Here is a 23,571-nt window from a genome sequence, read left to right on the forward strand (position 1 = left end):
AGAGAGAGAGAGAGAGAGAGAGAGAGAGAGAGAGAGAGAGAGAGAGAATTGTGTTGAAATTTTGATGGGGATTACATTGAATTTGTAGATTGCTTTTGGTAAAATAGCTATTTTTACTATATTAAGTCCATAGATCCATGAGCATGGGAGATTTTTCCATCTTCTGATATCTTCAATTTCTTTCTTCAAGAATTTGAAGTTCTTGTCATACGGGTCTTTTACTTGCTTGGTTAGAGTTTCATTAAGTTCATTCTCAAATTCATGTGGACTACGAAGGGACTCTATTGAGGCAGAACCATCTTGATGAAGAAGGAAGCCGAGCTTCAAACGGATCACAGAGACCACTAACTAACAGTGCAGCTCTGATGTGCAGACAGACCCCGGACCAGTGCCAGAGCCAAACGCTACAGGCGTGGCCAGCAGTCAGCTGCTCCTCAGACATTCGGTGGAGAGAACAGCCTTTTCAGTGTGGTGCAGGGAAAACCAGGTGTCCATGTGAAAAGAACGATGCTGGGCCGCAGTGAACTCATTGTGACTCAGTGACTTCTATAATCTCTCCCTCTCAACACAGCCTCCTTCTGATTCCAGGGGCAAGGACGAGCTGCACAAGCCCATGGTACACAAGACTGCCAAGACAACTGTCGGCTTATAGTTTACACGCAGGCTTATAAAGACCTACAGTGTGTAGGGATCTACTTTTAGCAGCAAACAGAGAACGTGTCCCTTCCTAATCACCTCGTGGTGTTCCCTCGTGGTGTAGCTCCCTTGATGGCTAAGGAAATCCATGTTACAATGAGGAAAATGAGTAGTGAGACAGACTGTAACCCCAATCTGTGCATACACACTCAGCATTTATGTTTCTCGGTGAACTGGCTCTCTATCTCCAAGGGAGAAGATGCTAAGCCTGGGAAGGGGAGCCAAGGCCAGGAAGGCGTCTATATTGCAGCCATGCCACGCTGGTTAGTGGGGTGGTCTTCCGGCACGAAGATTATAACTCTCTGTGTGGAATAAGCCATGCGCTCTCTTTCTGCAGTTTATCTGCTCAAAAGTGGCTGCCCTCCATTGCGTTACATAATATCATCGCTAGGTGAGTAACTAGATCATGTAATTTGTGCTGCATTATTCATGGTTTGCTTGGCAGAGTTAATGACTGTGAGGGATGCCGTGGTGGAAGTCTCAGGCTCCAGGCTGAGCAAGCACTTTCCATGCTGTTGGATGCTCCCAGGTGACCCAGTGTGGCAAGCTGGTGCTTCTGTGTGGAAGGCTCTTCCCACGGTCCTGGCCTCACGGTCCTGCATGCAGCGGTGCACGCTGCTGAGGGCGTATGGTTGTCAGATGCAGCACATAGGACGTAGTTTTCAAGTGGGCTGCAACACCAGTCTTTATTCTACATTCTTAATAACTGCTTATTCATTCTTTAATAATGGAACATTAGATTATTTTCAGTTTTTAATACCACTGCAATGACTATGTTTAACCTGGAGTATTAAATTAGGAAAGATTTCTAGGAATAAAATTACAATGTTAAGTGCAGCGTACACTTCGGATTTTATTTTTAAAAATTAGGGTTAAAAACTTGGGGACGAATACGTGGCATGATACAGTGGGTATTACATCATATTACGATAACTCATCGTACTAAAACCACCAAATGGTTTTCATGGTACTGTGCATAGCTTGAATGCAGAGCCTGTGAACATCATTCTTACAGGCCAGCAATCACCCAGTTTAGCTTTACTTTCACTTATTTGGAGTGTGCATCGTCTCCCTTATTCTTCCTACCCTTTCCAGTTTTTGGTAAAACGGTTATCAACAACTCCATTCTAGGATACATGGTGGTTCTGGGGCTACAAGGCAGGCCCTCATGGTGACTGAGGGAAGGGCGCATTTGCAAGATGTCTGGGTGAAGGCCTCTCCTGTGCTCTGTACAGCAGTTATCAGAATGAGACCCCGTAGGGAGGCCGGGGACCCTCTGTCATGGGAGCATGGCTGTGGAGCCTGTGTCATTCATCAGAACTCTGGACTCCGGTGACCTGGCCTCACTGCGACACTGTCCTGCACTGCAGCACTAACCCGCTTTGGGCTCCCAGCAACGGAGCTGCTTCCACATTCAGGGGTGGCAGCTTTGCCCAGCGGGATTGCCCACCACAAGGGTGGCACGTGCTGAACCTGGACGGGGCCTCTGAGAAGCCAGGGCTGGTCTGGGGTTGAACTCTTCCTGATACAGCCCCAGACTACCCTGTGCCTGGTAGGTGTGTGTAGCGGTCCTGACACCCCCGCTATGCTCTGTGCCTGGTGGGCGTGTGTAGCGGTCCTGACACCCCCGCTGTGCCCTGTGCCTGGCGTGGCTCTGTAGCGGTCCTGACACCTTCGCTATGCCCTGTGCCTGGTGGGCGTGGGGATGGGAGTTGGGGTGGTGGGGTGATGAGGTGGGATGGTAGGGTGATGGTGGGGTGGGGTGGTTTTATTGTATTGTGTCTTTAAATCTGAAAAGAGGGCAATAAGTTATTTCATGATTTAAAAATTCAACTTACATTTTGTGCTCATAACTACATTTGAACCACAATAGCTGGGATTTGACTGGGCATTGAATTTCTGTGCCTTTTGGAGATTTTACATAAAACTTCACATGTGAGGATGTGAAAGCCCTGACTTTAAAAGGAGAGCAGTCTCGCCTCTGTGCTGTGATTATCCTGCTGTGTTATCTTCAGCTCCAGCTGTGCAATAGAGGCAGCTTTAACAGCTTTGGGGAGCAAGTGTCCTTCCTGCAGGGTCCAGAGGCGCGACTGTCTTCAGCACCCAGGTGGCCACCGCTGACGTGGATGCTTGCTCTACTTCCCTTGTTAATTTTTCAGAGAACACAAAGGAAGGGTGGGTCCCCTTTCTTTTCATCTAAAAAGAACACTTCTCTATATAAAACGTGTCCCAAATCCTTTGTAAGGTCCAAGTCCCCCTGAGGCGCCTGCCTGGCGGTGGTGATGACAGGAGGAAGAGCTGTGACTTCCCCTGAGCTGTCTCTCCTGTCCTTGTCCCTGTTTCCCAATAATGAAAGAGTTTGCAAATGGACAGAGCAGCGGGAGGCTGCCCACTGATCCAGGCCAGGTTCTGCTTTAATCTAGAACTGGAGGAGAGATCTGCAGAGGTGATGATCAGTGTCCATCTTGGTTACAGACCTGGCTGTCCTGCTGAGTGAGCACTGTCCCAGCAGCCCTAGGCAGAAACAGTAGTACCAATGGAGCTGAGTTCGCCAAGTGTACGGCGCCTCTCTGTGGTGGGGGAAGCTCTCTGCCAGCCTGGGTGCCAGACCCCAGGCCCCAGGCTTGCCCAGAGAGGAGTTCCCTCAAGTCTATGTCCCACCCATAGCTCAAAGTGGGCAAACACTCTGGAAAGCGTAAATACATCTGAAAACAAGACTTAATAAGGGATTGCTCCACCTGTGGGAAGTTGCTGAAAATACTGTAGCTCTGAGTTAGGCAGTGGGGGACGTAACTCTGATCCTACGTACTCTGGAGGCTGAGGCAGGAGAATGGAGTCTTGAAGCCCAGCCTGGACTGCACAGTGAGACCTTGACCTGAAAAAGAAAAAATGAAGTTTCCTGTGTTCACAAGGGAAGACCTCCACTCTGGCTTGCTTGGCCAAAACTGGCTAAGAACCTGCATGCAGCATGACCTAATTTTCATGAGTAGGAAGGGAAGGGGTTGTCTGTGTAACAGAAAAAGGCCTGGGACCAGCACACATTTTCCAATGGCTACTTCTGGGGCTGGAGGCTGAGCTTAGAGCATTCTACTTTCCACAACTGGCCACAGATCTGCCGTTTCCCACCTCTCCTGTAAAGCTCCTATGACCTGAAGCAGCTGGTGTTCGGTGAGGAAGGAAAGTGCGTGCATTCTAACAGAGGGGGTGGCCTCTCTGCGCATGTGGCTCGCAGCTGTCCCAGCAGGCTGTCCTTGGGTCCATCTGCAGAGCGCCTCATCCAAGCATCCCTAATCAGATGGGACAACTGTGCCCCGGAGCGCCCTGCAGAGCCCCCTTCTCTCTTCCTGCTGCTCTCTTTGAGGAGACGCCCTGAAGCTGTCCGGATCATCTCTATGTTCATCCTTTTTTGAATCTGATAGCAGCATACAATGTTCCTGACTACACAGCAGGAGTGTGGGGTGTGGACTGAAAACAGATTTTAACTGCCTAGGGGCTGAGCGTCAGTATACACAGGCACCCACAAACGAGCACACACATGTACTGACCTATACCTGAGCACACCCAAATGCTCAGGTGTGTGAACCCCACATGCATTCCTGAACGACCACTTAGAAATGAGTACACACATGCATGTACGACATGCCCTTGCGCACAGTGAGCACATACGTGCATAGGCGTGTATGCACATCCCACACACGCCCTTCAGCCTGCTCTGCTGACAAGGCTCAGGGACTGTGGCTCTGAGGGGGCAGGGCACGGATAGGCAGGCATGCTGGGCAGCGCATGGCTGCCGCTTACACACCTTGGCTGTCTCAGGCCTATCTTCTCACATGAGGAATTGCAGGCAGGATGGCCTGGAGTCAGGGTGCTCCTGGGGTGTGGCAGCCCACAGCTGTGAGCTAGGGCCCCAGCATCGCTCAGAGCAAACTCGCACATGGAATGAATCAGGTTTATTGCAGTATATACACAGCTGGGCTCTACTCTGTGGCGCCCTTTGTAGACACTCCACATATAACATGTAAGATCACACACTGGTCATGAGTCCATTCCAGCAGCAGCTGCCCGTGACCAGCCCATCTCTTCACCACGGAGAGGGGCCAGCTCTGGTGGCACATGCTGGGCCGAGGGGATGGTGTCTCTGGATGCGTGAAAGTTCCATGTGTAATCAGTGACGGCTTATTGGATGATGTCACAGCTCCTGGTCTCTTCCGAGTTATGGCAGGGCGACCATTCTTGGTTGCTGATACGGCACTTTCAGATTCGAGAGGACAGTGTTCCCTCAGAACTGCCGGGTTAAGCAACCATAGCTCTGGACGAAGAGCGGCAAGGCTGACACCTTGCCATTTGCGGCGCACACCACTGCCACTGCCAACAGCTCTGTTAGGGGTGCCTGATCTGGGCCATGCACTCCTCATGACCTGCTCTCTATCCTTGCAGCCCTGGGAGGGAGCAGGCTACTGGTACTTTCTATATCATCAAAGCTGTCTGTCCAATGCAGTTGAAGACAAACTGGGGGCTTGTCAAGAATTGATTGAGGCAAAAGTCCGGGGGCAGTCCTGTGGGACCGACATTCAGGCCAGACATGGCCACTGAGCCTTAGCTGCTCTCCCCTGTCCTAAAGCCCCACGTGCTGGCTTTATTTCTACAGAACTGGAAGCGTGGCCTTTTGTGGTTTCTTCACCCAGAGACCTCTGTCTCTGGCACAGTTGAGATCATTGGCATTCATGCTGGCTGGGCTCTCCATGCCACAGAATCCACAGGAAAAACACTCTGCAGCTCTTATCCTCGCTGTGTGTATGTGTGTGTGTTGGGGGGGGGGTTACATAGGCTGTGCCAGAACACTAGCTCCATCCCTTGTACCGGGCCAGGACATTGTTGTCCAGGGTCTCTGCAGGAGTAGGCACTCAGTCTTCAGCTGCTTCTTCCATCATGGCAAGCACTTCCCCAGGTCTGTCTCCCCACAATTGCAAATAACAGCAAAAGTAAGGGTTGTTATTGGCAGGTATCAGGCAGGAATACCTGAGGCCATTTATATACTGGTAAAATAAACTCTTTTTAAAACAATTTTAAGGGGATGGTTTTCTTTAAAAAGAGAGCAGTCTTCTGGCTAAAGAACATCCCTCGGATGTGTGGACAAGCCACTGGGCCTTCGTGCCAACTGCCGGCCTGGATCCAGAGCTGCTCACCATTGGAGAGCGCAGCAGAGGCTAAGTGCTCAGGAGGATGTGAGCTCCTGAACCATGAAAATGCTGCCTGACTTCTCCTAGGTCACTACTAAGTGGTCCAGGAAATGGCAAGGGTATGGCGGTCCAGATGCAGAGGCCCCCAGTAGGCAGTCCCACTTGATGGGGCTCAAGACCATGGGGACCAGTGCGGTTCTAGGGTCTGTCAGAGATTAAGGATGGATTTCACAGACATCCACAGACATGCATGGGTGCCACAGGATGGTGACTCGAAGCTGGTTCTGGACCTGGTTCCCTCTGCCAGGAGGCAGTAGGGGAACCAGAAACTTCCTTCTTGTTCTCTCCAGAGGCACTAGAATCCAGTTTTGATGCTCAGGGTCATTCGGCTTCCTTGTTCTCTTTGAATATAGACCCGCCTACATGGCCGAGCGATACTATGAAGAGGATGGCTTAAAGGCAAGAGTCTGACAATAATAATTGGTGCAAGTTACACACTAGGGTCAGAGTAAAAACCAGGGCTGACCCAATAAGGCACCAGATGCCGGGCCAGCCGAGGAAGCCAGCAAACACGTATGTCAGCCCAGCAGCACTGTGGGCGCCGTGTGAGGGACACAGCTAGATGACTGAGGTCTCTGTCTGCAGGAAGGACTGGGTGCGGGAGCCCCGGTGTATCTGTAGGGCACTTTCTGAACCGTTCCGGGACATGGACCAGCTGTGCAGCCGGTAGTCCCTGCCCCCAGGCTGGGTCAGACACAGGCCTCGCCACCTTCTTTTCAGTTCACACTGTACCTGGGGGTGAGGGAGTTAATGAAGGGTCAGCTTGGAATGCAGGAACTCATGTGTCCTCCAGAAAAATATGCAGCATGGATTCAACCACTAGACAGCAAACAACTGTCATGGTGGGTGGTCTGGGCCACCCCTTTAATGGTTCCTGAAGAGAAGTTTTATCCTCAGGAAGGTGTTGGGTGAGTGTGGAGGGGCAGGCAGAACAGAGAGCTATGGGAGACAGGCCCAGCTTTGTTGAGTGTTGATGTCAATACCATCAGGCTATACTGATGGGCCTGACGCAGGGAGTCGGGGTTCACAGAGAAGGTTATAGTCTTATGGACATTGGTGAGTCTGATGTAGTATGAGCTATGTCTCAGCACAGCCCCAAGGCTCCTTTAGGACCTTCATCACCGTCTCCCCCTTTTAAGGGCTCTAATGAAGAAAGTTTTGCAAGGGTACAGGCATGTCGGCTCTGTAAAAGCCTTCCTTAGTGACCTGAAGAAGGGCTGGTCATCAGGTGAGGGTCATTCACAGGGACAGTCAGCCATATTTAGGGGTGGGTAGATTCTGGGGACTTGAGGGTGCATGGAAGCAGTGGTCACATACAGAGAACTTGGCTCTAATCTTGTCTTGGGACAAAGTGATGCATCTCTCAACGAGGCCCTTCCATCGACACCACACCTTCTTGGACTCAGTTGTGGACTGAACAGTAAGATGCTGGCCATGGTGGCTGGAGAGACAGCTCAGAGGTTAAGAGCACTGTCTGTTCTTCCAGATGTCCTGAGTTCAATTCCCAGCACCACATGGTGGCCCACAACTGGGATCTGATGCCCTCTTCTGGCATGCTGGTATACACACAGATAGAGCACTTACATAGAATAAATGATAGATAGATAGGTAGGTAGGTAGGTAGGTAGATAGGTAGATAGATAGATAGATAGATAGATAGATAGATAGATAGATAGATGATAGATAGATAGACAGATAGATGATAGATAGACAAAGATGCTGACTATGAGGGGACACTGGGTGGAGGAACAAGTCTGGCCTTGGTTGTATGTGGGCACAGCCAGGCAGAGGCGGGTGATGGGCCAACTCCTGACTCAATGTCAGTTCAGTCCCAATCAACGAAGGACTTACCTCACTGTTCAGGAAACAGTACAGCACTGCCACTACCAGGCCCTGCAAAGAGACAGAGTGTCAGAGCGGCCCACAGCTTGCAGTGCCCGCAGCTCCTCCCAGACCTACCTGGAAGGAACCGACACACAGCTCAAACAGGATCTGGTACGTGGAGGAGATGCCGATGGGGAAAGCGGCAAACACCATGTAGTGGACGCCGAACAGTGGGATTAGCAGCAGCGTGGACTTGGCCAGCCTCCTAGCAGGAGAAGGACATGATGTGCCTCGCCTCTCCCACGTGGGACCATGGGAGACTTCAGAGGCTGAAGCAGTCAGCGAGGCTGGAATGCTCACTCTACTTGTGCCCATGGACCCTCCTCCTCTTTTCACATGACTGGGCACCAGTCAATATGGATTAGGGTTTTCCTGGCATCTGAGTTATCAAAGCCAAAGCTTCCTAAACTTCCGCCTGCATTGGAACCATGTGGAGGCCTTGTCACAGCTCAGGAACATGAACAGCTGGGCAACAGCCTGAGAATCTGCATTCTGCCCAGTTCCTAGTGAGACCTGCTGTTCTCACCCTGCTTTCTCAGCCCCATCCTCAGGAGCAGGTATCTAGCTTAACCTCTCCAAGTGCCGCCAACTGCTCTGGAGTCAGTGCTTATCTGAGCAGCCACCTGGGGGGGGGCAGGCAGATCTGTGGACGCCCTCCCTGGGCTGCTGATGGTCACTAAGCACATAGCCCATCTCCAATAGAGTCAGGGAAGGGAGGGAGGAGGCTCCTGCTTCCTGTTCCTCTTGCTCCTTTCATTACCTTCTAACCCAGGGGGAAAAAGAATCAATTTTCTCTCACGTATTTTAAAGGTATCCTCTTCAAGGCCACAGTGAACAGGGTGTTCTGGCTAATCTTATACAATCAACTTATCACAAGCTAGAGTAATCTGAAAGGAGGAAACCTCAGTTGAGAAAATGGCTCCATCAGATCCAGCATAATTAAGGCATTTTCTTAACTAGTGATTGATGTGGGGAGGGCCCAGCCCCAGGGTGGGGCTACTCCTGCGCTGGTGGTCCTGGGTTCTGAAAGGAAGCAAGCCATGAGGAGCAAGCCAGTAAGCAGCACTCCTCCATGGCCTCTGCGTCAGCTGCTTCCAGGATCCTGCCCTTTTGAACTTCTTTCAGTGATGAACAACAGTGTGAAAGCGTGTACCAAATAAACTCTTTCCTACCTGACTTGCTTTTTGGTCATGGTGTTTCATCACAGCAACAGAAACCCAAACTAAGACACAGGGTAGCAAGTCCTAGAGGTGTGTGTCTTCCTATGAGGGGGGAGTATTTTTATTTTCTCCTGTTTGATAACCTGCACAGAAGTCTGGTCCTTTCTCTGATGGATATGGCATAAGGAGTAGGTGTCTCTACCGACAGGACGTCACTGCAGCTGCCGCCTTGCAAATGTGCCCCCTCAGGGCTCTGTGCCCATGTCCTCCAGCTTCAGCAGGATGGGTTCCCGGGTTCCTGAGCACCCCTCTTCACTGCCAGGCCCTGACATTGGCATGACAGGAAGGTCTTTAGTCTTTCTTTTCTATAATCCAAGGGGTGAAACACAGCCCTCTGCCTTTCTCATTACCCTGGAAAAGCACAGACTTCATTACCCCATATAATTGTTTCCAAAATAAAAGCATCCATCTCAAGGCCTTCTCAACTAACACTCCCCAGGAACCCAGAGAAAAGGTCAACACAGGCACTAAACAAGATTTGCCGAAAATCTAAATTCAATTGAAGGGCGACTAAGAATGTGCGCCTCTGCTCAGGGCTGCAGAGGGAATGAGTGGGGACCATCGTCGCCTTCCAGGCCCTGGGCGGGAGGCTGTGCCTTGTCATGGGGAGCCTACTAGGTTTCCTCTACAACGAGAACTTATTCCTTGTATTTTGTGCACACCATGGCACAAGTAAGACTTAAAGGACCACCAAATCCTTCTCTACTCTTCTGTGCCAGGCACGGCATTTGTTTCTCAGATAGAACAGGCAAATATCCATTCCACTCTCAGGGAGGAGGATGCAGGGAAGGCCCCTTTCTGCTCAGCCGAACTGATGGCTCAGCACCCACATGGATGCTGTGTGTTTTGATGGAAAGGAACCTGGGTAAAGGTGCTAACTACCAACTGGCTGGGAGCTGGTGACCTGCCAGGGTGATGCAGCTCTTAGCCAGCACAGCCCCACAGCCCGGGCTCTTGAGCTGTACCACATGCAATGTCACTGAATATGTGTTCACATCACACCTGAGTTGGGGGTGTGTGTGTCTGTATTTTCTTGGTGAATTGTGGGTAACTTAAGGACTCCGTGGACAATCATAAATTAGCTGGTGACATTCATGACCTCTGCCCTGTGCCCTTCTCATTGACACACAGCTTGTTAGATTATTGCTAAGGCAGGCCCAGGCACAAAGTGTCAGCAGTGCTGGTGGGGCCCAGCCTCAGAGTCTTGTGGGAAAGACAGACAATATGAAGAACAAGGTATAGTCAAAGGAAGGTGTCATGCTGTGACATCAGGGCAAGGACACTTTGAGGAGCACCCTTACTACAGGGCTCTGTGCATGCTGAACATGAGAAGGTGCCCGTGTTTTAAAGCCATCATCATACTGGCGTGGATTGTTGAGTGCTAGGCTGGCAGAATCCAGTCAGTGCAAGTCGTGTCCTGAAGGTCCACCTAGGGACCGTGAGGGCCTTGTGGAGGTCGGCACTGGGTTCTGCTGTCCACGCACTTGGCTGCGATCTCCCGCCATGCAGATGCTCACCTGTACTGCGACTGGTCGTTGCCACCAACATCTGGGGAGGTTAGCTTCTGAAGCAAGATTCTTACAATGCTGATGAAGAGGGCAAAGTTGACCTTCACAGAGACGACAGAGACAACAACAACAACAACAAGAACACCCTGATCTGTGGGAACCTTTAGTCTTAGCCCTAACCACCGTCTACAGGACTCAGCCATCCTCTACCCCAGGCACTGGCTCTGCCCACTGCATGGAGGAGGACCTCATGTGGGCACTGAAGGTGCTATTGTACAAGGTTGTGGTTATCTGAGCAGCTGGGGATGGGCAACAGACTGTTAGAGTCTAGCCCAAGCCTAGAACCCGGGTCTTCCCCTCCCTTGTGTTGCCCCGGAGGTGCTGGGGGCCCTTCTGGAGGAAGGGGCAGCCACCCACACAGTGCAGGACGGCTGCACCCCGCATGGCAGCCACTTACTACAATAGAAATCAGGATGGGCATCCGAATGACCCACCAGGGGACGCTGTGGTCGTTTGTGTCCCAGCAACTGCCAGAGAGGAAGAAACGGGTGTCACGGGCTCGGCACACAAACCAGGCTCTGTGCAGCCCCGTGCAGTGGAGGACTGACCGCTCACACCCTCCCCCCTTCTTCAGCCTGCTACTCCATCTGTCACTCAGGCTCAGACTGCAGTCACCTCCGACTAGATCTAACTGCTCTGCATGTAGAGCTAAGCAGCCCTCCCCAGGGAGTTAGCCTGGCAGTCTGCTAATCGGGAGGTGGCACAGGTGGCTCGAAGCGCGCTCCGGGTTGGTAAGCCCCAAAGCTGGGATGTTAGTTCCAGGCGTGTGCTTTCGCTTCACTTCATGTCATGAAGGCTGTTTTTTTTTCCCCTTCTGTAAACATCTCCGCCCCCTCAACTGTTTGCATCTGTGTTTTAAAGGAAGAATTAAGAAATGTGCCTTGAGAGTGGCTGAAGTATCCTGATTTTCATAAGGCTTATCTCCAGCAGAAGTGTGATTATATGAGGCTTCCTGCTTCGGTGTCTGCAGCCCGCAGCCATGCTGACTGTCCCAGTGAGAGCTCCATGGCCTTGGGCCCCTTGGGTTTGGCAATGTGATACGGACAGTCAGGCTGGCCCTGAGGACGCTAACTCCTATTCATCCTCTCAGGAACCCACAGAGCGTAGAGTGCCATCCAGCTGGCACCGTTGTCCGCCTCAGTTGTCAGTTCTGCTTACCCAGGGTGACTGGACCCGTGAACCAGCTGAGGACACTTCTCAGGTGGGGTGAATGGGGTTTCCTTTTTGTTGTCAGTGTAAAGTCACAGACTAAAGAAATGGATTGGCTTAGGCTGTCCACCCATACAGTGATATGTTCTTTAGGGGACAGTTGGTACCGAAGGGTCTTTTGTGAGTTACATTTAGGTTTGGGATGCCTGTGTCACTATCGCTGGGCTCAGAAGTTCTCAGAGGAGAAGCCACTCCTGGAGGCCATCCAGATAGCCAGATAGCCTGATCTCGCTGCATCAAACCTGCTTGCTTCTGCTTGGCTCTTCTGGGAACACCAAGCAGTCACTCACTCTGCCTGGTTTGTCCCAGCTTTAGCTAAATGGAGATGTGGCTTCACCGTCACCTCTCCCTTGGGCCATCTTCCAAATACTGGAACATGTAGCGAGTCTTGCCCACAACCATCCCCGTGCCTTCTAATCATGGGTGCTAAATGCTGCCCAGAAACGTCTTGACCAGCTGCAAGCATTTCTTGTCTCGAACGGGATGAGCTTCTTCTGTTCCCAGATACTCAACCAGAGCTGACAGGCCTGGGCTCACAGGGATGGACGCACACACAGTACTCACCCTGTGTCCTCTAAAGAGAGGCGGGTTGCTGTCCACGCTCCTATACACACACTGGGGATGCCTGTGGAGAGACCCCACAGATTAGCTCGTGCTCATGAATGAGGAGCAGCACCCTCACACCTGTTGCTCAAGAGCCAGAACTCCTAGAGAGTAATTTTCAACCAAAGGGACCATATGGAAGCTCTTTCTTAATGTCTTCTTCAACATGTGAGGCTTACACTTAAACCTTATTAAGATTTTCACTTGCAGCAAAGACAAATTTGTCTGAAAGCTGAGATTCTGGACAGGGCTGAAACCAGTCTGCTGAAGACAGGGATGCCAAGTAAAATGGAAGCATGCTCCCTGGCTCCACGCTGCCTGAGGGGCATGTGTTTGCCCCCCCCCCCAAGCCATGCAAGCCTCCATCCCTTCCTGCTCTGGGGTCCTCCAGCACTAAGCGTGGCATTAGCCTGCTCTTCTGAGTTTTCTGATATGAGCTGACTGAGAAAAGGGAGAAGAACAACCATTTTGCTCCTTGTTAGCAGTGGTTTCACTTAAGGGAGAGGGGCTGTGGATGGAGGTAGAATTCTAAAGCATTTTAGCCAGGTCCATGGTTGATACTGGTGGGGCCCTCAGTGCACCCAAGGCGACCACAATGTATACCCTGGGAGGTAGAGTTCTGAGTGGACAAATGAGATGAGAATCAAGATGGAGAACGCGAAGCCCTTACCCCATCCGATCAGAAGGTAGGCCAGGAAGCACCTGCTGGGGGGGAGGACGGCCACCAGGAGGGTGTGCAGGTAGAGCCCCTCCACCAGAAGCCAGTAGAAGTTCGCCATGATACAGTACTGGAAGAATACCAGGCTGAGCTTGCAGCCGACCTGGAACCACAGACAGTGAGAGAACGTGCCAGTCAGTAAAAATAGTTACAGCAGGCACGGCTGCTCTCTGTTTGGATAAGTTGTAAAGCAAAGCCACGGTGCTGACTTGGAGGGACATTGTTAATATCTTGGCCTGGCAGAGGCCAAATATGTGTTATAGTGAGGCAGAGCCCTTTGTATATACAATGCCAGGGACCATCAGCAGGGAGCCTCTGGTTCGCTGAAGAGAGGAGTTCAGGCAGAGTGATCCTGAGATCCAGCTGCTGCCCATGTTCCTGTATACCAAGCTCAGATGTACCTCCTCCTACCCGGTCTGCCTTCCTGCTGTTACCCCTGGCCCCTCTGACGTCAGTGCTTCCTCCACTGCCCCCTCAGGAGGTTCACTCTCTTCAGAGCACGCAGCGGAGAGCACTTGCCGGGTGAAGTGATGGGTAGGATTGCTTATTTTAGGATTTCCATTGCCAGGTTGAAACACCATGACCAAAAGCAGGTTAAGCAGGAAAGGGTTTGCTTCATTTGACAGCTCTCAGCTCACATTTCGCCACTGAGGGAAGTCAGAGCAGGAACTCAAGGCAGGAACCTGGAGGCAGGAACTGAAGCAGAAGCCACAAGGAGTGCTGCTTACTGGCTTGCTCCTCACGGTTCATTCAGCCAGGCATCTGGGCCCTTTCACATCAGTCATCAACCAAGAAAATGGCCACAGGCCAAACTGGTGGAGGTATTTTCTCACCTGGGATTTTCACTTGCCAAATGACTCTATCTTGTGTCAAGTTAACATAAAACTTGCCAAAACGATGCTATGGACACTTGAGGTGCCTGCAGGGGGATGGGCCAGGATACCAGGAGGGCTGTCAGTGGCTAGATGCCTGGGGAGAGGGCCTGCCTCTGTCATGAACTCAGGTGACTGCTCTCTGATCACCCGCCTGGTGATGCAGCCTTGCCAGGCCACGGAAGCAGAGGATCCAAGCAGTCCTGGTGAGGCTTGACAAGCTATGGGTAGATAGCGGTAGTGGAGAACTCCCCCTCTCAGTGGACTAGGGGGAGGGGTTGGGGAGAAGACAGAGGGAGGGTGGGACTGGGGAAGTTCAGGGAGGGGGCTTCAATCAGGATATATAATGAATAAATTGTGAAGAAAAAATAAAATAAAAAATAAAGATTTATAAAACCCTAAAAAACGCCTAGAAAAAGCAGTTCATCTGCTATATTTCTAACTCTAATTAATTTCTCAAAATTTAAATACTTACTCTTTTACAATATTTTCATGTATGGGTATGCATGTGTATACCTTCCCCACATACAGATACAAATTTGTGCTCACCATATGAGTGGGAAAATATATCATATACATGAATAATTGTGTATCACATATGTGAATGTGTATGTGACACATTCATATTTAAATATATAAATATATAGCACATATATTTGAATATATACACATCCTATGAATAAAATACATCTATCCCACATATTGTATCCATAATATAAGAATCTCTAATATATGTATATTTACTTGTGTCTATCTGTAGATATACATATTTATAGGTAGATAAATGAGAAAAGAGTTGAAAGTGATATTCTTTTTCCTATAGAAGTGGAAATCTCCCAATGGCTCACAAAGTTGTAATTCCTGGGTTATGAAATCCCTGATTTATGAAAGGAGACCAAAGGTTTAAATATTCTGACTATTCATTTCACATCACACACGGGGTGGATGTACTTACAGGAAACATGGAAGCCTTTCCAGATGGTCTCCATGTCTGTGAGGGTCTTGACCCCACCATGCTGAACCCCACCCATGCCCCAGCCTGTGCCACATGGCTATAGCATTATGCTTTGCTGCCTCTTTTTCCTCCAAATGAAAGTAAGGTACAGAGCAACTCCTTCTAGGAACAGCAAGGCACCAAAGACTTCTTACTATCCATCTTTACCATCAGTGAAGACCTCTACAGTTTCTGATCATAGTATGGGATCCTGTGCGTAGATGCCACAGCAACCCAGCCATGAAAACAAGAAAACAAAGTCCACAGTTTTCTATCTTGTTATCAGTTATTGGGATAATGAGTGAAGCAAATGAAAATCTTTGAGGCATGAATTTGGCGATGACCTGTTTAAATGTACCTTGATTTTTTCAACCCTTGATAGAGACTACCCTACCTTAAGACCCAAGATGAATAAATTACAAGTGTATTAGAGAACAAAACTGAAAATAAATATCTCTTAATCAAGATAAGAAACCTGAAACCCCAACATAAATGTAATGCTAAAAGGCTAAATGGTAATTTTGAGCATACTGATCACTTCTAGGAAGCAAAATACCACTAAAATGCAACTGACAAGTGATGAATCTGGAAACACATTTGCAACAGAAACATAAAATGCTCCTTTCAGTAGACAACAATAGGCAAAGTTGGAAAGGAAAGATAGCTCCATGTTCTGTGGTGTTCATGGGAGGCTGGGAAAGCCCCAGGAAGATGGCTGCCCTTGGAAATGCCTTTGAATGGGACGCTAGGTGCCAAGGACAGAACATAATGTCACATCCCTCCTGGTGCCAATCAATTCAAACAATTGATTGTTCGAAGAGCAATCAATTGATTGGCTTACAATGTGAAGTGCATCTGCCCTTTGCAAAGCACTAGCCCCCAAAGTTTGAGGAGTTTGAGGAGGGGTTTTGATAGGTGATGAGGTCATGAAGGTGGAGCTTGGTAATGAGGGCATGTTTGAGAAGTGGGCTCTTTATATATGACCCTCAGGAGATGCCAAGTTGGCAGTGCTGTGGTCCTGGACCTTTGGCTTCCAGGACAGTGTGTGCCATCATGACTCCCCAGGTTGTGGAGATGCTCTGAGCTGTCTGCTCCATCCGTGCAGTCCACCTCACAGAAACACGAACACACATGCCTGGAGATACAAACCCAAGACTGAGTCTGTTGTAGGGAGCCACTCAGACGGATTATCCTGGGCGGCCATGACATGGATGGCAGAGAACAGTGCACAGGGAGAAGGCATAGAAGAATGCTTTTGCCAATCCCATGTTCTAAACAGTGTCAGAAATGCTGCTTCTCACTGACTTCCCTTTGCCCACTGATAACAAGTGTGATTTGTGAGGACCGGAGGCCTGAGCTTCATGGGATCATCTTCTGACTTTACCTTCCATAACTCTGGTCACTGAACCACATAACCCTGGAGTCCATGTGGGGAGGGGAAATCTGCCACTAGCTGATAGGTCAGTGAGGTAACAGCAGGGAACAGGTAACAAAGCCAGACGAATCCACAGCAGGCTGGAGAGACCAAAGCTTTGTCTGGGAGTCTGTGTGTATTCATGTGTCTGGGGCGCATGTGTATTTGTTCACACAGACATACTTGGAATGCATGTGTTTTTGTAAAATGTGTTGTTCACACACAGGTTTTCATGTATGCACTGCACGGGAATGTGGGCAAAGTCACTCACTGTTTTCTGCTCATTTCCCTCCTTCATTCTGACATCAGCTATGTGGGTGAGTAGCCCTAGCTTCCAGCCGGGGTCCTTGGTCTGCTAGCCCCTCATTCCCCCCAGCGCTCAGTACTCAGACAGAGCCGGCTTCTGTCCAGCTGGCTATCTGGGGTTTTCTGTAGTGCTTAGGGCCTCTCCACTTCCCTCATCTGGGCAGGCAGGACTCAGGCTTCCTAGAAGCTGCACACCTCAGGAGAAATCTGTTGGGCTCACCAGGGATAAATGGCTCTGCCTCATGAAAGCTGCCCAGAAGTTGAGGAACCTGTGCAGCCTTGGGGCACATGAAGAGCTGTTCTGCCAGCCTCCTGGGCCAGAAAGGGGCCTCTTCATGCGTGGAATTGTTCTGCTGCCTGGAAAAAGCAATTTATCACATCATGGGGAGCATTTCTGGTGGGTTGCTTGGGAGGAATAAATGGAAAAAATGGAGTTGGAAGGAAAAGTTTCCTGTTGCTCACTCTGCAATTTGACTCTGCTCTGCTAATGTGTTCAGAACTTTATCATTCTTCTGACAGCTCTGTTCTTTTCCTTCTTTCTCCCCTCCATGCTGTGGTCTGCCTTCCTACTTTGGCTCCCTCTTTGCCCCTTTGTCCCTCCTGTCTGCCTCCTCTATGTAGGAATCCTGGGGCCATCAGGAATTGGAGCACAGCCAGATCCGAGAGAGAGAGAGAGAGAGAGAGAGAGAGAGGCTGGGGAACGTGTTTCTGTTTCCTGCCCTCATCCCCAGCCCTTGGCAAGGACATGGGCATTCTGTCTAGCGTGAATGGAGAGCAGGTACTCAGGTGGGAGCCTCAGATTTCCTCAGCTCAGTCTCATCACTTGTGATGCAGGCTAAGTCCTGTTCCTGCAAGCACTCACACACAGCACAGGGAAACAGACTGGGACTGAAAGGAAGTCAGCACTGTGATGGGAGGTGGAGATTGCCCTGCAGGAGCTGGCCACATAGAGAGGGCGTGTGGGATGGTGGCATTGCTCTACCTTTTGTACTTCAGGGGTGCCTGCTGCCTTCCTCTGTCTCTCCACATGAAGGGTTTAGGTTTTGGGGTCTCATCGAGATATAGCTAAGCACGGTGCTTCAGAGAAAGGTGGGTGTTGGGTGGTCTCTGGGGAATCAGTTTCTTCAAGAAAAGAGCTAAGAATGAAGCTGCACAGAACAGCTCTGGGTGCTGCAGTGAGGGGATCTGCAACATCCTGGTGATTACCCCAGGTAAGCACGTGCTAAGACCCTCATCTCAGGACGAGAGCTTCCAAGACAGCCATGCTTGCCCAGGCGCAGAAGTATCCAAGCGGCGGATCCTGTTTCTGACTTTGCTACTGTAACAGACCCTTTAAAAAGCCCACTTCTGTACCCGAGCCTGGAGAATGAGCTCACCTGTAGGGAGATGGTGACGGTTAGACACAGATGAAGCGCTACGCAGCTACAAGTCACTTCGCTGAGTCAAAACTAAACTAAGTAAAATCTGTTCGGGTTTCCGTGTGGGGAGGCAGCTCAGTGTCCTGTCTCTTTAAGCAAGTGAGAGCACAGACCAGGAACAACACCACATGTCCAAATGTGGAGAATTATGCTAGCAGAGCAAACCCTGGGCAGAGCAAACCTTCATGTAGCAGCTCTCAGATACCTGTCCAAGTGCTTGAGTAGGTAGTAAATTACCACTACTGACCCCACGAGGAGAGCCACGGCAGAATGGCCAGGCACGTGAGAGAGCCCAGCTGCGCTGCAGAAAGCAATCGCTAGTGTCTTGAACCGAGTGCAGACAAGTGTGTCTCCCGCAGGAACTGCCTGCACTTCATATACCGTGTGCCTTGATTCTCTCCAGAGCATGGGCAGATGACTTATTCCGCGGAATCTGGGTGATTTAGCTGAAGCGTATGCTCACTTAAAAGAAGTTTGTCACCTGCTGCTTCTGCTGCTGCGCTCACTTCAGCATTGGTCACCAGGGCCTGGTGCCTTTGAACTCCCCCACTCCCATAGTGGCTAGACAACACCCAGCCTTCAGGACCCTTCTGGCCTTGCCTGCTCACACAGGCCTGAACCCATCCAGCCTCTTCCCATCACTCAGGCTCGAGAAGGACCGTGCTGCGGGTGCCCCTTTCAGGCAGAGGAGGTTGGTAGCTGTTGTGTCCCCCGACACAATGACCCTGCCCACAGGGCAGTCTTACCCAGGAGGCTGGCTGGTCGTGGCAGCGCAGGGTACCTGAGCTGGAGTACAGCACACTGTCCTTGACCAGCACCGAAATGGCTCTCAGCATGAAGGAGAGGAAGAGGTTCAGGTGGATGTAGTTCCTGGTGCAGTGCAGCTTCCTGAAGCAGGAGAGTCAGAGAGTAAGGCTTAGTCATCACCTGTGGTCTTTTCTCCTTATGAAGTTAACCATTTATTGAGCTTCGCTTATCACAGTATATCTTTTGTTTGTTTCCGGTTTGCCTCATGATGAATATTTTTGCATGTGAACTCTCCCTTTATTTCAGATTATTTCCTTAGGTTGGAGTTTAGTACGAATGTATAATGCAAAGCCACACAGGGGCTGCTGGAAGCCTGCAACCAACTGTGCTCTGTTTCCAACGAAGGAGGCCAGTGAAAACAGTGGAATAGAGGGGCTTGTCCAACACTGCCAAGAAACCCTGAAAACCTGGCAAAACGACTCAACTTAATCCTGCCGGAACTCTGGAAAATAGTCAGAGTTGCTGGCTATGTGACCCCGGTGAGCATGTTCTAGGCCAGCCTTGCCATGTCCTATGGTTTATGTCCACTTTAGCGTTATCCTGAAGACCATAGCTCATGCTCTAGGCCAGCCTTGCCATGTCCTATGGTTCATGTCCACTTTAGTGTTATCCTGAAGACCATAGCTCATGCTCTCAGGGTGGCCTCAGGGATTACCTACAAATACAAGATAAATTTTAAAAATGTCTGAGCTCCATGAACAGCTGCTGTGACCTTCCAGAACCCACTCAGATCAAGCAGCGGCTATAATGAAAGCCAGATAGTTGCTGGCTGCTGCCTAAGGACAACATGAGGCAAATGACAGACATTCTGGAGCCTGAGAAGAAAGGCTGAGGAGAGAAGCTCTCTGGGAACCAGGAATCTGAAAAGCTTTCACAGATGCAGAGGAACTTTGAAGCCTGCATACACAACTGTGCAGGTCATGTGCTCCCAGAGAGTATTCACTGCAGGTGATTTTTAAACTTAGCATAAGTAAAAGTTAAGTTAAGGCAGAATTGTACACAGTTTGGCCAAGCATTAGAGGAGGGCTGTCAACATAGCCAAACTCTCCAGATGGGATGGAGTTTGTTTTGTTTTCTACCTGTTTTCCCCCTGTGACTGTGGTTGACTGAGAAAATCTCAGTAAGCAATTGACTGCTAGCTAACAGTATATGGGCTTCAGAGACCAACAGGGCCAAAACCATCTCCACAAAATAGAAAAGTTTAGAAAAGTCACTAAGGAAATAATTACAATCTGGACCCAGTGGCTCAAAGACATGAAGGCTGCACATTCAAGACATGAGAGCTAACTCTCAAGTACCACAAGTAAAATAGAATAATAAAAATAAAATAGAATATAGAAACACCTTCGTCTCATAACAAAGGACAACAAAACTGAGAGGCAAAATTTCATTTCCAGAGTTATCATAATATTAAAAATGTCCAATTCCAACAAAAAGAATATGAGTCATTAAAAGAAGCAAGAAAGTTGTATTACTAATGGGAAAAACAAAAGTAAACCTTCCCTTTAAAAAGCACATGAAACTTGTAAAAGAAAACCAACAAAAAAGTTACATGAAGTAGCCTTACTAGACAGAAGCTTAAAGCCAAATGCCTTGAACGTGTTCAAAGAACAGAATGAAATAAAGAGAATAATCCTTCATCAAACACAAAATTTCAATAAAATAATGAAATTTGAGGAAGTAACTAAATAAAAATTTTGGATTAAAATGTACAACTGGCATTAGAGATTGCCTAGAGATAGCCAAGGAAAATCTAGGCAGGCAAAGGGAGTCAGTAAATTTAAAGATCAAAGAAAAGTATCCAGTCTTAGAAGTTGTTATGCAGTGATTTGCTCAAAATGGAAACATTTCATCTTAGAGAAGGGTGTTTAAGACTAGGCAAGTAAGGCCAGGCAGTGGTGGTACATGCCTTTAGCCTTTAATTCCAGCACTCAGGAGGCAGAGGGCCAGGTGGATCCCTGTGAGTTCAAGGCCAGCTTAGTTTACAGAGTGAGCTCCAGGAGAGCCAATATACAGAGAAACCCTGTCTTCAGAAACCAAACCAACCAACCAACCAACCAACCAAACAAACAAACAAACAAACAAACAAACAAAAAAGACTACTCAAGTAAATAAAATGTACCAGGCTCAGGCTCAGAAAATAAACACCTCACAAGTCTAAGGAAGTTCCTGAAATTTATAATATTCACAAGGTCCCTCCTCAAACAATAACAGCTTCTGGGTATAGCAGACTCTCCAACCTGCTCAGCAGCCTGCAGATTGAGAAAGGGAACTCCGGGGATGCAGCTTCTGCCATTATCACTTGTGCTTGAGTGGGCGCTCAGGGATGCATTTGCTTCTAAGTCATTCATGTCTCTGTTGTCCATACTGCTGTGATTAGTCCCAGGAAACTCACTAGTTCACTAATCTAGACCTAAGTAGAACCATTACTTTCATCACATGTAAGTTCCTCTTTATTTATTTAATATTTGTTCCTGTCTCCTGATATTTGTTCTGATGTCAGACATCAGAAGCAGAAAAAAATAAATAGATGAAGAAAAACAAAGAAAACCAAAAGACATGGACTACTATCCATCGCTTGCATAATGGAAGCCCCAGAGTCTCATCGGAAAGTAACAAGCAATTGTAAAGGATCTCCTGCAATGGACAGGACAATTCTAAAAAGAACAAAATGGAACAATTTGCTTCTGAATTCCAAACTTTCTGGAGACTGTGGTGATCTAGCTATATGGCTCTGCAAATTGCCCAATGCATTAGAATGAGAATCTTACAGCGTACACATGTATGGCCAGCTGGCTCCTGGTGAAGCCAACAACATTTAATAGTCTGTTGAACGGCCAGGTAGGACTCGTGAGAGAATAAAGCTTGACTCCTATTTCATAGCATATGAAAAACTAAGTGGAAATGAACAAGTGACCAAAATTCAAGAGCTAGCAGTACAAAACTATTTTGGGTTGGAAAAATGTGCCCTTGGATATGACAAAGGTCTCTTAAATATTATACCAAAAGCACAAGCAACATAACAAAAAATAGACTAGTGGGTGTCAACAAAATTTAAAACTTTAATATATTAAGTACATATCACCAAGCTTAAGGTAAACCTAAAAAATGGTAGAAAACATTTGTAGACTAGACTTATGATAACAGCTAGTATCTATAATATATAAAAAATCTTAAATTATAACAAGAAACAAAACAGTCGAATTAGAAACTGGACAAACACGGACTAGAGAAGATACAAAAATGGTCAAAAGCACGTGAGGAGTCTGAACTGATGGCTTAGTTGCCGAAGTGTTTGCTGCACCCAGTGTTAGGAACCAAGTTAGATCCTTTAGACCCATGTGAAAAAGTCGTGTGCAACACCAGATGGGGGAGACTAGAGGGTCCTTGGGGCTTGGGGCTTGCAGGGCAGCCAGGCTAGCCAAATCAGTAAGAGATTGTCTCAAAAAAAAAAAAAAGAGTGATTGAGGAAGCACCAGACACTGGCCTCTGGCGGGCACATACACACACATACATGAGTTCTTACACGCTTGTGCACACACATGACTCGGTGCACCTACCATGCACACAAAGAACTTGAGACCATCAGGCAGCACTTGACACTCAACAGTCACTTATTGTCAGCGTTCTGAACACTGCGGTTCTCTGTATTGACTGACATCTTCTGAAAAAAGAGGCCTCTCTGGTAAGGGCTGGTAATGGAACCATCTATGCAGATAAAGATAAGTTTCTAGAACAGAGGTTGACAAATGTGCATTTTGCAAAATAATAGTAGTAGGCTCTAGGGTTTGCAAGACCTGCAACCACAAGTTCTTGGCCAGATTTAAAGTAATAGTAATAGGCCTGAGTTCCATCCCATGTAATGATCCAACCAGAGGGCAGCTGGTTACCCCCGGTCTAGCTTGCTTTGTGTTGCTGTGATGAAGTGCCATGACCAAAAGCAACATGGGAAGGAAAGGGCTTATTTAACCTTACAGTTCCAGGTAAGACTCTGCCACTGAGGGAACTCAGGACATGAGCCTGGAGCAGGAACCATGGAGGAGGGGTGGCTAGGGAGGAGGGCTAGCCAGTTTTTATTGCCAATTTGTCACAATCAAGACTCCCTTGTGACAATAAAAACTGGCTAGCATACCCTCATAAAAAAGCAAAGGGTACGGCTTGGAGTGGGTGAGTGGTTGTGAACCTGAGAGGTGTTGGAGGTGGAGAGGATATTGGATACAATCAAAATGCCATTTTATTCATGCAAAAAGATTCATAGGAAACTTTAAAATCCTGTTAAAAAGGAAAGTAACCTGAAATACCTGCTCCCACAGATTCCTCTGATTTAAGAAGCCAGAGGTCTCCAACAGTAGTTTAGTTCTGGTGAGACTTGATGTGCTGGGGTGGGTCGGTGAGGGGGATCCCCTTTCCTGAGAAGGGGAGGGGGGAAAAGGGGAAGATGGTGGGAGAGCACGACATGCAAGGACAGAGGGAGGGGGCTGTAAAGTGAACACATCAATTAAAAAGAAAGAGCCATGAACTGGCTCTGTAGAACACGTCTAGACGAAGGTGGAGAGACATGCAACAATGGTGAAGGTAGAAGAATGGTAAGAAAGCATATGAGACCAGGTCAAACACCAAAC

General features: G+C 48.7%; 1 protein-coding gene across 2 annotated transcripts in view; it reads right to left on the minus strand.

Annotated features, from left to right (window-relative positions):
* Positions 1 to 4,637: 4,637 nt before the first annotated feature.
* The window catches only part of Vipr2 (vasoactive intestinal peptide receptor 2), a 70,521-nt gene continuing 51,587 nt past the window's right edge, over positions 4,638 to 23,571 (minus strand). The window contains exons 6-13 of one of the 2 annotated variants that reach the window (XM_055607573.1): positions 18,889 to 19,030; positions 13,091 to 13,241; positions 12,382 to 12,442; positions 11,006 to 11,075; positions 10,558 to 10,649; positions 7,896 to 8,025; positions 7,788 to 7,829; positions 4,638 to 6,668 (exon numbers count right to left, since the gene is read on the minus strand). In XM_055607573.1, coding sequence (XP_055463548.1) covers positions 6,495 to 6,668; positions 7,788 to 7,829; positions 7,896 to 8,025; positions 10,558 to 10,649; positions 11,006 to 11,075; positions 12,382 to 12,442; positions 13,091 to 13,241; positions 18,889 to 19,030 — 862 coding nt within the window. In that variant the 3' untranslated portion in view covers positions 4,638 to 6,494. Of the gene's footprint in view, positions 6,669 to 7,787; positions 7,830 to 7,895; positions 8,026 to 10,557; positions 10,650 to 11,005; positions 11,076 to 12,381; positions 12,443 to 13,090; positions 13,242 to 18,888; positions 19,031 to 23,571 lie in introns of those variants that run through there. The other variant, XM_055607574.1, reaches the window with a different exon arrangement.

This window comes from Psammomys obesus, unplaced genomic scaffold, assembly GCF_907164565.1.
Source record: "Psammomys obesus unplaced genomic scaffold, mPsaObe1.curated_primary_1811, whole genome shotgun sequence".
NCBI classification, from domain to species: Eukaryota; Metazoa; Chordata; class Mammalia; order Rodentia; family Muridae; genus Psammomys; species Psammomys obesus.